Source organism: Prenolepis imparis, unplaced genomic scaffold (genome assembly GCF_030444845.1).
Source record: "Prenolepis imparis isolate NDT839.2.m4 unplaced genomic scaffold, iyPreImpa1.0 SCAF_14, whole genome shotgun sequence".
Classification (NCBI taxonomy): Eukaryota; Metazoa; Arthropoda; class Insecta; order Hymenoptera; family Formicidae; genus Prenolepis; species Prenolepis imparis.
In genome coordinates this window covers 9876994-9892766 of record NW_028141172.1, presented here as the reverse complement: position 1 = coordinate 9892766, position 15773 = coordinate 9876994, and the positions used below count along the sequence as shown (strand labels likewise).

The 15773-nt window shown below is 28.9% G+C and overlaps 2 protein-coding genes across 2 annotated transcripts in view; both read left to right on the top strand.

The window, feature by feature from the left end:
* Positions 1–7707, top strand: part of LOC145944999 (proto-oncogene tyrosine-protein kinase ROS-like) — a 46449-nt gene extending 38742 nt beyond the window's left edge. The window contains exon 4 of the mRNA XM_083053758.1: positions 7104–7707. Within this exon, the coding sequence (XP_082909884.1) occupies positions 7104–7707 (604 nt within the window). The remainder of the gene's footprint in view (positions 1–7103) is intronic.
* Positions 7708–7745: 38 nt separating this feature from the next.
* Positions 7746–15151, top strand: LOC145944995 (proto-oncogene tyrosine-protein kinase ROS-like). The gene is made up of 7 exons (XM_083053747.1): positions 7746–7883; positions 7972–9398; positions 11751–11852; positions 12004–12197; positions 12460–12930; positions 13203–13323; positions 14359–15151. The coding sequence occupies exons 2-7, from the start codon at positions 8003–8005 to the stop codon at positions 14490–14492; spliced, it is 2418 nt and encodes an 805-aa protein (XP_082909873.1). The 5' UTR covers positions 7746–7883; positions 7972–8002; the 3' UTR covers positions 14493–15151.
* The last annotated feature ends 622 nt before the right edge of the window (positions 15152–15773 follow it).

Sequence of the window (15773 nt, the reverse complement as noted above, 5' to 3'; positions counted from 1 at the left end):
ATTAATGGACTGTCACGTACTTCTCTGAAATAATCCAAAATATATTGCAGTTCCGGTCAGCTTCCAGAAAGCCATTTCACTGTGTTCGGATCTAAACTTTATATTTAAGTAGAAGATTTCTTTATTAAAAAAATTAAATTGCGTAAATCAGTTGACGTTTATTTATCACAATAAAAAATAACAATATTTATTACAATAAAATATAAAATATGTTTGATTAATTTTACTAAAAGTATAGTAAAATTAATCAAACATATTTTTAAAATTTTTTTATACCATATTGTCTCACGATTACTAAATGTGTTTCTGGCGTAAATTCTAAAGTAAATAAATTCTAAAAGAAAATTCTCTCTGTGTTAGAAAAAGTAACTGTTGGAAATAACATTGATTGTGAGTATCATCGATCAGGCAGAGCGAAATGAATCATACAGAGCGCAGCAAATAAAGCACGATCAGTCTAATCTGCGAAGTCAGTTACGATTGTGATTGCCACGAAAAAAGACAACGTTCCGCATCATTTGATTCAAATACTGTCATATAAACGTCACACAACAATATGCACATATAGTGGATCCTAATAACATGCGTAGTATACAATATGCATAAAAGAAGTAATCATAATTTTTTATATTTTAGTGAAACAAAAAATATAGCAAATATCAACGTGGATAATATTTTATGCTTGAATAGCGGTGAAAGTGACAGAAAATTTATAATTCTATAATTTTCGGATTGCTTATATAAATTGTGTGATTATATTTTTATTGATTATCTATTCACGAAATATTAAAAGAAATTACAACAAAGATAAATTATTATCTTGGATACAATCAAGTGAATACGTGTCGCTTCGTATTTATTTTTGTTATTGGTTCCCATCGAATAATTATAAAAGTTACTATTTACCAGAATATTGTGATTAATCATAAAAAGATATATTAAAATGTATTGGAAGATAATAACGCTATTCGCAAACTAGATTTTAAAAAATTCATCGAGCACATAATAAAGTATCGAGTCGATTAGATCAAATCTGAATTATCCATAGAATAAGAAATAATCAATACTGGTGATTAAAAATTGAACGCCAACATTCACCGAAATTATTATGTTTAAGTTGAGATTATACGTTTTATTGAACAGTTTAATGCTGGTGAAAGCAGCTATCTCGATTTTGACAAAGAAACATACCGTTCCAGACAACCTTTTCACGCAGGTAAGAGATTTTTTTCGCTTCATTAAAAAACAATTAAATGTTATTACAAGTAATAGTGCAGTTTATTTGAATAACTAAAACGTGTAATATAATAATATTTCATACTGTATAATAAAATAAAACTATACAAAAAACTATAAAGTATGATGCAATGAGAAAGGATGTATAAAGCTTGAAAATTTTTTTTGTTTATAAATAGATGTATAATATAGTCAAAAATTAAACTAAATTAAGACAAAATATTAAAATTTGACTGTATTATGTTTGTGTTTCTATTGCTATTTTTAAGATTAATAATTATTAATATTAATAAGATTTTCTGTTAATTTTTAACTATTTTGATACATACTTACATACATACATATATTTATAACACTTGAATTGAATTTTATGTGATCAATTTCATCAATTTGCAAAAAGATCTTATTTATTTTATTAAATATTTATAATTATTTAATAATATAAGACTTTTGTAAATTAATTTTTATTTAATTAAATTAATTCAAAGAGTTCGCGTCATTTTGATGTGTCAAGGATGGTTGCATTTGTGTCATATACATATAAAGTAATGTCGACTATATTGGTATAATAAAATTCAAATTGTATCAATTAACTTTATATGGCCAATAGTTAAATGAACAACATACGTAACAGCAATCTAATCCAATCTAACTAATAAAAATTTATAAATGTATATATATAATATTCATAGTATATCCATTTATATAGCCATATGAATATAGATATCCATTTGAACAGTTATATGTAGAATATGCACATATTCTTATATATCGTGGTAATGTCAATCGAAGTTTATGGTATTTTGTTTTCCAGAATTCTTTTGCGTTAAAAGATATAACCATAATCAAAAAAAATTTCGACAAGATTTTAAGTACAAAAATTTATATAATTTCTATAATCACACACAAACACATATAAAAGAGAATATTTTAAACATTTTGATTCTTGAAATACAAACATTATTATTAAAATTTTAATAATAACGGACGGATTATTAAAAAGTAAACACGCTTATTTAAAAAAGTTAACTAACAATCGCAAAAAAACTAAATCATTAGCTATAATTATCAGCAAAATCACTTCAGGAATCGAAGCGAGTAACATTTTCATATATTATTTATTAAAAAAGAAACAATTATGAATTCTTATTAAATAATTCTTATTCTGCCTATTCTGCGTGAGTTTTTTTTTTAATATAAGAATCATGTTTGATATTTCGCAAGAAAATATGTTGAATAATAAGAATAAATATTTTAGAAATGAAATTACATAATATTTAACACATTATAAATGAGGAATGGAATTATAAATAAAAATATCTAGCTAATATTATTACAAAACAAAAAATTTTATGCTCCTTTTAGTTATTTCGACATATATGTTATTATTTATGGTAATCTTGTTCATATATATCTCTATATATACTATTTTATTTATCATTAAAAATACCGTGGAATTACTGACTTAGCTGCATTACTAATTTTTGTTATATGTTATATTTTATTAAGGATATTTCAGAGACCGAAAACAACAATCGTCTCATTTTACAAAATCTCCAGCCGGATCAGAATTTTTCTGATAGCGTAACTATAAAAAATAAAATCAAACAATCAATAATAGGCCAACTTGCGAGCCGAATAATCAAGATGTTAAACAGATTCTTTATTAAGGAATAAATTAAGTTATTAAAAAAACATGTAAACGTTTCGACAGTACAACTCTTTTTCAATACAAAAACTTAAGACATATTATTACCTTGAAAATGACAAATTAAAATTTGTTTATAAAGAGACTATATCTAACTGCTAGATTAATTAACAAATTACTATAAATGTTGAATATATCGCAATGTGACACATACATGGTTATATTAGGTAACAAATATTCAACTGAAACCGGACGCTGATAGATCTAATTTTATCGCTGGTAAACGCATAAAACCGACAATCAGGTTTTTCTCGATGTCACATTTTGAACAACGTCTAATTTTATGATCCGATATTCGTCAGTGTGTTAAACATGTGAAGAGTGTCAAGTCAAGAGAAACTCGCGATTATTATCCTCATTATAATTGTTCTTGTGTAACGTAACTGTTATAGAGCATGATAATAAGTCTAAGGGACAACGCCAACTAATATTTATTTAGTTATTACAAGGTTATTATATATATTTCTATGTTATGAAGACTCAGACAATTTAGATAAAACATCAAAATAAGAACTGTCAAGAAGTTCGGTGTCTTTTTTTAAATTAATACTGTTCTTTTGCTCTTTAATGTATAACATTTCTGAAATTAATCTTTTATGATAATTTCTTTCATGGTCTAGAATTTTGGTATTGCCCCAATCGAATGTATGTGTTAAATTTACAATGTGTTCCGAGACAACCGAATGTCTCGCAGAATCCAATTTTATGTTATTCTTATGTTCATTTAATCTTGTGTGTAATTGTCGTTTTGTCTGTCCTATGTAAGTTGCATCACAATTATTGCAACTTATTTTGTAAATAACGCCAGCATTATTCTGAATTTCATCCTTGTCTTTCTGCGTCTTAATGATTCCGTCCAATTTTTTTAAAATTCTGTATCCCACTTTTACATTGGATTTTTTAAGTTCGGAGGCTATTAGATCAGAAATTCTTTCCACGTACGGAATAGCAATAAATTTTTGGTCTCTATCATTACAGATGTTGTCACCCCTCGCTGTGTTGTTTTTTGCTATTGTATTAGATTCATTAGCAATGATATATTTAATTCTACGGTTGATTTCTGAGAATGTTAGATCGAGAGGATAGCCGTTGTTTATTAAAATATTTATGACTAATTCTAAATTCTTTTTGTGAAACATCGGATGAGATAATAACAGAGCTCGGTCTACTAAGTTATAAATAATGCCTGTCTTATGACATCTAGGATGGTTAGAATGAAACGAGAGAAGTCTCCCCGAAAACGTCTTTTTTTGAAACCAATCAATATGTATCACGTTATTAATTATTTTGATTGATAAATCTAAGAAACTTATGCATCGGTTATCCTCTCGCTCCAGCGTAAATTTTAATCTATTGTGATAACAATTGAATCTATCTAAAATGAGTGAGACATAATCTTCCGGAATACACAACAGAATATCATCAACGTAACGGTAATAAAACGGAACCCCGACATTCAGTGTGTTAAGTATTGATGTCTCCAAATCCTGCATGACGATATCAGCCAAGATGGGAGATAACGGAGACCCCATAGGCATACCATGGATTTGCTTATAAACTGTGTTATTAAATGTAAAAAACGTTGAGGATAAAATGAATTTGATAGTCAAGATAAACTCATTTTTGTTAATGTGTTTTTCTATGTGTTCCCATCTTCTGCTGATACCCTCAATTACAAGATCCATAGGTACATTTGTGAACAGCGACATTACATCTAAAGATATTATAGTCTCAGAATCATTTAAACAAAAATCTGACAATGCGTTGCACAATTCAAAACTATTATTTATATAACTCATAGCCTTGGGTAAACTGCCTATTAAAATATTATGCAAATGAGATGCCAAACGATAGAGTGCTGTATTAACAGAAGATACTATTAATCTGAAAGGAACGTTGTCTTTATGTATTTTTGGCAAACCGTATGCTTTAGGAAGGTGAGAGTCGCTCGAGTGCAAAAAATAATATTCTTGCTTCGTGATAATGTCGTTTTTCAACCATTTTTTACAAATATTGTTGAGTTCTCTCTCTAACCTCTTTGAAGGATTATTGCTGACCTTTGTATAATTATCTCTATCATTTAATAATTCTTCGACTTTTTTAATATACATGTCCCTGCTCATAGCTACTGTAGCGTTCCCCTTATCAGCATTTGTAAACATAATGTTTGGATTTTGACAGAATCTTTTAGTTTTTTTATACATACCCAGCAATTTATCATGTAACGTGTTCTTCTTATTGTTGTTATTTAGAAAAACAGAGAACTGAGGAATAGCGATGTTGCGTATTCTGGTAAGATTGATAATGCTGTTGGAATTACTTTCTATATCTTTAATGAATTCATGGACTGCTATTTTTTTGTCCAAATTAATAGGTAGACTGAAATTACTGCCTAATTGTAATAAGTTCCTCACCTCGATTGGAATGTCTATGTCTGATAAATTGATGAACCATTTTTTGTTGGTTTGTTCTAGTGGGTTAAAATTTCTATTTCTGAAATTATTGGCACTTATGTGATTGTTAAAGTGTGTATAGCTATTATTTCGTGAGCCATCTCCATTATTAAGAGAACAGAAAAATTCAATAGGTTTAATGTTGTTAAAATATTCTTTTTCTTTTAATTGTACTAACCAAAAAAACTTTTTTTTGTGAATATCATGTGACCTGAGGACATATTTATTGAAAAGTGTATTGTGATGTTTGGAAATCTCATGCCAAATTTTAACCGGAATGTTCTGTTTAAGTATCAGTGAATATTTTGTTATGTTCTTGTTAAATGTTTCTATGGATCTGTATAGATCAAATATCTCTATGTTTAGGATATCTAGTCTGAACTTGTGCATCACATTGCTTAATTTTTCCACCGATCTATGATGATAAACGCTGAACATATTATTACAACAATTTGCTAAATGTTTGGGTGTAATATACAAACTCCTGCATTGTTTTAAGAAAATTAATTTAGATATAGCTCTTATCTTACCATAGTTCGCATCTAACCAGAATTTTAAATCTTGGAACGTTTGTTGTCCGTAATTAAGATGTACGAAATTAAAATTAAAACGATGATATTTGTAATGTAGATGATAGCGACGCATTATAAGGCCAGCGTGAAATAAAATTAATAATATCAAAATTAAGATAAGGCTCGTGTATAATTAAAATCAAACAATCAATAATAGGCCAACTTGCGAGCCGAATAATCAAGATGTTAAACAGATTCTTTATTAAGGAATAAATTAAGTTATTAAAAAAACATGTAAACGTTTCGACAGTACAACTGTCTTTTTCAATACAAAAACTTAAGACATATTATTACCTTGAAAATGACAAATTAAAATTTGTTTATAAAGAGACTATATGTAACTGCTAGATTAATTAACAAATTATTATAAATGTTGAATATATCGCAACGTGACATGTACATGGTTATATTAGGTAACAAATATTCAACTGAAACCGGACGCTGATAGATCTAATTTTATCGCTGGTAAACGCATAAAACCGACAATCAGGTTTTTCTCGATGTCACATTTTGAACAACGTCTAATTTTAAAATCGTTAAAAGATTAAAAATTTTGTCTTATCGTTTATAAGATATGGTTTATAAAACGTTTGAAATTAATTAGGTATTAATATCGTTGCTTATAATAATCTTATTTAAAAAGTGTTAAAGCATTAATAATTTTTTAGTCAGCATAAATTTATTTGGATTATATTGCAACGCAGGACTGTATAGCGCATTATGCTGAAAGTTTCCGATAAGTACCTCATGTAGAATCCTAGTCAAAACTTGCTCGTTATCTTCTTTGCGTTGTCGGTATACTGTTATAAAGTTATAATATATTTAAATAATATTATGCAGTGCAAATTTTCAATTTTGCTCTTATAACAAATAAGTTAATGTTTTTTTGAAAAATATCTCCACTTATTACACCTCAAAATCTCTAGGAATAATTCCGAGCGAACCAAGAGCATTCGTAGAGTTCAATGGATTTCTCAACGAAAAAATCAACATTTCTGTGACATTCAGGTGATGAATCAAAGTTTTCAGTCTATATCCTTTTTTTCTCTAAAATTTAACATAGACATATACAATGAAAATATTAAAACTTTTAAAAAATTATTGAATATGAAAAGGCTAAAATTTGTCTTACAGATGGAACCAACCTGAATTTGCAAACAAAGCGATACAAGGATATACAGTGCAATGTTGGTTCATGGACAACCTAAAAAAGATTCAAATCTTTGACGACAAAACTATTTTAACTACAATGGAATGCACAGAACATAATCTAAAACCTAATACAACGTACTATTATCGAGTACGAGCGCATACTAAAGCTGGTGCTGGTCCTTATACAGATTTAATGAACGTATCAACGACGCACGAAAATCCGATACCTCAATTATTGATTGCAGTGAATAATACTATTGCAATATGGGATCTGGATTCAAGAACCTACGTCAATCTCTTTACCCTTAATAGCTATGTTAATGTAATAGAAGTGGTTTATTCTGTAGCAGAACATAAAATTTATTGGATCCAGGAGACTAATAATGACCATGAGTATATACGAGATTTAATGATAGGGGATATGAATACAAATAATATTACAAAAATTACTAGTTTAAAAGAAAATTCCCACAATCTCTGCATCGATTGGAAAGGAAGAAATCTATATTGGATGGGAGATCGGGAGTCAATTTTAAAGCTGGACTTAACAATGTGGCAAAATGGCATAATCAAATATGATAGATGATTTTATTTTACTGTACAACCGTCTGTGGGGCACGTTAACTTTTATTCACTTGAAAAAATAAACACTTTTGTGTCTTTCACTTAAGAATTTATATTAATTTCTAATTTTGCAATAATATACTATGATTTTGTAATGAAGATATAAAGAATCATAAAATCAATAATTATCATAAAATTGTAAGAACTTAAGCTTATTATTTTTTTAACTTCACGTTTAAAATTATGTTTTATAATACACATTTAGAATAATATATATATTTTCCAGATTTTTCTATTGGATAGAAGTGTTATCAGATATGCAGTTTGTAATAATGAAATCGGATCTTGACGGAAGAAATGTGCAATCTTTTTTAAGAACCGATATGACCTGTAGTCCATACAAAACACCATTTTTTAAAACTTTTTATCAAATTAAGCTTGACATCACAAATACAGAGGAGCCGCTAATATTCTGGAGAAAAAACCTTGAATTAATTGTGGAGAACATTAAAACAAATAAATGCAATTCGATTTCAACTGCTGAAATGGGCGCAAACTTTGTGTCACATTTTATTAATGATAAAACAAACATTTATTTAAGTGGACCTTATGCAAATACATCAGATTTTTATCTTTATATTTTAAAAAAGAAGTATGCACTTGTCGACAGTGAAAAAAACGCATCTAAACACGTGCAAATAATAAACAGCACGGATTACTTTAATCCTCTAATATCGTTTGGTAAATCATCCTCCTTACAACCATATCCTCGGACGGAATGCCTTACGCCTGATGAAAAGAATTATAATATTACAATAGTAAAAATAACAGCGCACAGTATTGTTTTGAACTTTACAAAACCAAATCGCAAGCACAAATGCAAAAACAACATACCTACTATTAAATATATCATCTACGTAAGCTGTTTGTATAATAACCTTAATAACAAGTTCGATGAATTCTATATGCAGACATACGAGCGGCATTATGAAATTCAGAATTTAACACCGTTTACAAAATACAAGCTGAAGCTAGCTGTGAGCAATTTTTACTCTGATCAATTATCGATGGACCTGCAATTCCGATCGGAAGTCATACTAAGAACTAACGAAAGCAAACTCAATGCACTAGAAAATGTGAACGTTCAGGTTCTGACGTTGACTATAGCGGCAGTTTATTGGATGCTACCCACGAAACTGAATTGTGCGACAGTAACTTATAGAGTATATTGGGAAACAATTAACTCGGTGAACAGCACGCAACCGATAGAAAAGCCATCTATTAATAATAAAGTAGACAACAAATTTTTTACTATAATCCAATCGTTGCTGCCAGAACAGAAATACTTTGTATATGTACGTGTGTATCCAGCCAACTTCACCAATCTCTATAATGACAGTTTGACCAAAACTGTGTACACGTACTCGGAACCGAACAATATAACTTTGAGCGGAGTTAGCATAAACAATATGAATATTTCGTGGATTCCTAGCGTTAATTTGACGGTCCATTACGTACTGGAATACAAAAATGATGTGATGCAAAAGTGGCAAATCGCAGATAATTTTGAGAAGAATAATGATGAGACAGTAATGTATTATATAGAAAACTTGCTACTGGCAACTTTATACAAGTTTCGTTTGATACTGACATATCCTGAGTACGAGAACTTTACATGGCCATCTGATGAAAGATTTATTTTTCAAACACTTGGTAAGCAAATATGATAATATGTAGATAATTTAATATGATCTGTTTACACTGCAAAAAATGGGCGTGTTCGATGTGTGTTCAACGTGTGTAGAAATAAGACATAACACACTTTGCTCACGTGTACTGAACGGCTGCTGTGTTGATACTACACACTTTGAATAGAATATTCGTTTTACAATACACGTAAATGTGTAGTTTTAATATGGTTAGGTGTTATACACACTTCTCGATTACAACTCATTAACAACACGTTAATTCAAACACACTTAAAGCGTGTTGATATAATACAGAAAGTACTATGTTACACATATTGTACGGTACAACACACGTTGATAATAACGCACGAGCGAAACTAACACGGAAAAAAGAAACACATTTATAAGTGTGTAAAAAAAATTAATTGAAAAAAAATACAAAGAACTAAAGAAAATATATAATGACTAACTCTGTAATGGGTGACTAACCATGTAATAAAAATGTATAATATATAAGCTAACTAATATATAGACCTACCTATATAACATGCTACCTAACTAAAATATATATATGTAAACACAACTCTATACAAATATATGTATAACAAAATATTATAATTTATAAAATCATTAATAATTGATCAGATCAGTATTAAAAGTTTGTATTTTGTGTTTAAATTCGTATAAAAGAAATAAAAATTTAATATATACATATAAATAAATTAATCCTACGGTTGCCAAAACCGTCATGGGTTTGCTGGCTACATATTATATTTGGGACACAGCGTATCCATTGGCGTACGTTAATGTAATTTTATTGACCATAAGGTACTTGGAACCGACATTAAAAATCACACGATTCACAAATTAATACGAAAAATGAATCAAAAAAATTAGAAATCCCGCTGTAAAACAATTTTAGGGGTGTTCGACGGCTGTAGAAGTAACGTGCAAAATGTTGCATCATGTACATCGTATACACATAATGCAACATTTTGCGCGTTACTTCTACAGCTGTCGAACATCCCTAATTTTGGCGGCAAATATCGTGATAAAAAATTCAGGATTTAGATTAATAGGTGTAAAATATATATTTATCACATATTTCATCATATTATTCACATAACATATGACATCCACAGTGTATATATACATATATATATATATATATATATATACATATATTATTTATCATAGGTCGCTTCATATATGTATATTAATCATTGGCACACGCTAATGTAATAAAATATGTATTAATATAAAGTGTGTATATATATATATATATATATATATATATATAAGACCCCAGATACACTACAAAAAATGGCCGTGTTCGATGTGTGTTCAACGTGTGTAGAAATAACACATAACACACTTTTCTCACGTGTACTGAACGGCTGCTGTGTTGATACTACCCACTTTGAATAGAATAATACGTGTACAATACACGTAAATGTGTAGTTTTAATATGGTTAAGTATTATACACACTTCTCGATTACAACTCGTTAACAACACGTTAATTCAAACAAACTTAAAGCGTGTTGATATAATACAGAAAGTACTATGTTACACATATCGTACGGTACAACACACGTTGATAATAACGCACGAGCGAAACTAACACGGAAAAAAGAAACACATTTATAAGTGTGTAAAAAAATTAATTGAAAAAAAATACAAAGAACTAAAGAAAATATATAATGACTAACCCTGTAATGGGTGACTAACCATGTAATAAAAATGTATAATATATAAGCTAACTAATATATAGACCTATCTATATAACATGCTACCTAACTAAAATATATATATGTAAACACAACTCTATACAAATATATGTATAACAAAATATTATAATTTATAAAATCATTAATAATTGATCAGATCAGTATTAAAAGTTTGTATTTTGTGTTTAAATACGTATAAAAGAAATAAAAATTTAATATAAACATATAAATAAATTAATCCTACGGAAAATCCATACGAAAAATTAATCAAAAAAATTATAAATCCCGCTGTAAAACAATTTTAGGGGTGTTCGACGGCCGTAGAAGTAACGTGCAAAATGTTGCATCATGTACATCGTATACACATAATGCAACGAATACGCGTAAAACGTGTAAAAACAACACGCATAGATGCATACATTCAACACACGTGTGTTCTTATTTTACACACGATGAAACGTGTAAAAATTGTCTACAGAATAACACGCTAAAAATGTGTAAAAGTAACACACTTGTTTTTGCAGTGTATTTGACATGCATATAAATGTATTACAGAATTTTAAGAATTAAATATTTTTAATGATAAAATTATAAGTAGAAATATTCAAATAAGACAAGAAAATTAAAACTATATTTTTATGTAACAAAGGTGATGATTGGATAATTCGAGCTACGCAATATAATCTAACATTGATGTTAAGCCTTGCTGCTATCGTTATTGTAACCTGCATCTGCTATCTTATTTATTGTTGTAAGTATTTGATACACATTTTTTTAATTACAAATTATGATTAATGTAGTAAGTAGAGAGATTTTCTAAAAAAAAGTTAACTTGTTAAAAGAGCAATATTTAAAATTTGCAATGCATAATATTATTTAAATATATTATAACTTTATAATAGTATACCGACAACGCAAAGAAGGTAACGAGCAGGTTTTGACTAGGATTCAACATGAGGTGCCTATCGGAAACGTTCAGCTCAATGCGCTATACAGTCCTGCGTTGCAATTTAATCCAAATAAATGTATGCTGACTAAAATCAAACGTGAGCAAATCACACTAACGAAAATCATTGGCAGCGGCGCATTCGGAATGGTAAAATTTTTGTAACGTCATATTTTAAGCCATTAATGTTTAGATATAGAAATGAGAAATACACATTTCTTTGTAAAAGTTATATAAATCAACTTTTTAAAAGAGATAGTAATACAATAATTTTTATTAGACATACATATGCATTTTATTCTATTTCGTTGAATTACTTGAAATAAAACGAAATATATATGTTTAATGTTATATGAATTTAAATTATCTTTTTTTTTTAATATAAGTTACATTAATTTTCAACATTTCGCAGGTGTTTAAAGGGAACGTCAAGGATTTAGAAAAACCGAAATCAGAGACATCCGTTGCCATAAAAATGTTGGGAAAGTGTGCTTCCATGGAAGAAAAAAAGAAATTCTTGCAAGAGGCTAGGCTTATGAATCACTTTAGACATGAAAATGTGTTAAGACTGTTAGCTGTCTGCTTAGACGAGGATTTTCCATTACTCGTGTTGGAATTAATGGAAAGTGATCTGCAACAATATTTGAGTGAGTGTCGAATATTACAACCTTCTGATTTACACGCTTTGCGTCTACACGACTTGCTCGCCATTTGCGAAGATGTTGCGCGAGGCTGTTGTTATTTGGAAGAGCTGCGCTTTGTGCATAGAGATCTCGCGTGCCGAAATTGCTTAGTGTCTGCGAGAGATCGCGAGAATCGTATCGTCAAAATCGGTGATTTCGGACTTGCCAGAGATATTTACAGGGATGACTATTACCGCAAGGTAGATATAATTAATTAAAAAAGATAAAACTACATATTTGAAAGTATTTTTCTATTGTTGCGTCTTTATAATATTATTGTATATCTTTAAGTCAAATTGAATTTAAGAAAAATTAAAACTATTTATATATTTTCATATATATTTCTCCAATATTCATTTATGTATATAATGTATAATGCAAAATATTAGTAAACGTTTTTTGCTTAAGAATACTTATTTAAAAAATTGATAATTAGAATAGAAGATTTAACTTTATTGAAATTATATTTTAGGAAGGAGAAGATCTGCTTCCTGTTCGTTGGATGGCACAGGAATCCTTAGTGGACGGAATATTTACTTCTTATAGCGATGTTTGGTCATTCGGAGTACTAATGTGGGAGATTACATCGTTAGGTGAGCAACCTTACTCTATCAGTACTAATCTCGAAGTGATGGATTATGTACGCACGGGAGGCAGATTGCAGATGCCTCTCAACTGTCCATCCTTCACTGCAAAAAATGGCCGTGTTCGATGTGTGTTCAACGTGTGTAGAAATAAGACATAACACACTTTGCTCACGTGTACTGAACGGCTGCTGTGTTGATACTACACACTTTGAATAGAATAATACGTGTACAATACACGTAAATGTGTAGTTTTAATATGGTTAGGTGTTATACACACTTCTCGATTACAACTCGTTAACAACACGTTAATTCAAACACACTTAAAGCGTGTTGATATAATACAGAAAGTACTATGTTACACATATCGTACGGTACAACACACGTTGATAACAACGCACGAGCGAAACTAACACGGAAAAAAGAAACACATTTATAAGTGTGTAAAAAAAATTAATTGAAAAAAAATACAAAGAACTAAAGAAAATATATAATGACTAACTCTGTAATGGGTGACTAACCATGTAATAAAAATGTATAATATATAAGCTAACTAATATATAGACCTATCTATATAACATGCTACCTAACTAAAATATATATATGTAAACACAACTCTATACAAATATATGTATAACAAAATATTATAATTTATAAAATCATTAATAATTGATCAGATCAGTATTAAAAGTTTGTATTTTGTGTTTAAATTCGTATAAAAGAAATAAAAATTTAATATAAACATATAAATAAATTAATCCTACGGAAAATCCATACGAAAAATTAATCAAAAAAATTATAAATCCCGCTGTAAAACAATTTTAGGGGTGTTCGACGGCCGTAGAAGTAACGTGCAAAATGTTGCATCATGTACATCGTATACACATAATGCAACGAATACGCGTAAAACGTGTAAAAACAACACGCATAGATGCATACATACAACACACGTGTGTTCTTATTTTACACACGATGAAACGTGTAAAAAGTGTCTACAGAATAACACGCTTAAAATGTGTAAAAGTAACACACTTGTTTTTGCAGTGTTGTTATACCAACTATTGCAGCGTTGCTGGTGTGCATCAAATGACAGACCAAACTTTAAATTTTGTCTGAACAATATTATAGCTTTAAGAAGCCACACAGAAGACGCAATATTGAATCCGACGCATCAATGAATATTATATAGCCGGCAATTAATTAATTATTTGTATATGTGTACTTTAAGAAGAAACGATGAGTTTTACATCTATGAGATATTTATAATTATACTGTCTGTTTTATACGTTTATTTATATACATATATATATATATATATATATATATATATATATCTGTATGTGAACTGGTCATTGTCATTTCATAATATATTTTTCAAAGATACGTAATAGACTATATATTTATTAGAAGTTCTATAACTGCTCGAATGCAAATGCCTGATCTGTCACAAAGGGAAATCTTAATACGTAAGAGAAAGATATAACTTGCGATTCGTAAATTAGCTTTAAAGAATTTACCGAAAGATAAATAAAATGTATATCATTTTAGAGATTAAAGTTTTATTTATTATCATATTAATTCAATATCATAGCACGAAAATGACAAAGCTTTTTAATTAGGTCAAGTATATGCTTTATTAGAAAGTGGTAGAGAATTCCGTACTCTGTAAATTCGCTAGTTGCATAGATGTTATCTCAGAGAAGAATCAAATGACATCTTGAAAAACGATTCCAACTTATCTCATTATGGCATTGCATGTTTATTTCAAACTTTAAACAAGTAAGACATTTTTTCTCTATTTTTTCTCTAAGTAAGAACTATTTCTCTTAGTAAATAAATCATGGGAGCTTGACTTTCTTCGATTGTTGAAGGAATTTTGTCTCATAATTCAGTTTTTATATTAGTTTTAAATTAATTAATTAATATCATCTGATAAGTAACTCTATCTTAACTTGTCTTTCTTTTGCACGAGTGCGTTTGTTATCACTAAAATTTCAATAATGTTTATATTTTAACATATATATATGATATATATATTTTTATTATCATTTTCTTCATGATCATAAAAATTTTATAAATTCCTGTATTTAAAAACATCTTATTGCGTATTTTTCGCGTATATATTGCGAAAAAAAAAATAGCGCGCGCTTGTGTTGTTCTAGTCCCTTTATAAAAAAAGACATGTTAAGTCGATTCTCGAAAGTCTCGAAGTATTGTTGCTTCTTTTCCGCAATGCTGGCTGTCTCAATTCGCGTTGTGCGTTATATTCGTAGCATCGAGATTATCAGCTGATAACTGTCAAAGATATTAACAGAGTTTTAAATACTGTAACATTATTTAAAACATATTTTATTATTATTTTATTTAATTTTATTTTGAACAAACTGTTAAACTATTAATCCTCGCGATGACAACCTTTCGATGCTATGGATATAACGTACAACGCAAATCGAGGCAGT

Excerpts from the sequence above, each read along its gene's own strand:
- LOC145944995 (XM_083053747.1), top strand. The coding sequence starts at position 8,003 with ATGCAGTTTGTAATAATGAAATCGGATCTTGACGGAAGAAATGTGCAA. Across the intron at positions 9,399-11,750 it reads ATTTATTTTTCAAACACTTG|GTGATGATTGGATAATTCGA; the intron begins GTAAGCAAATAT and ends TATGTAACAAAG. Across the intron at positions 13,324-14,358 it reads GTGGGAGATTACATCGTTAG|TGTTGTTATACCAACTATTG; the intron begins GTGAGCAACCTT and ends TTGTTTTTGCAG.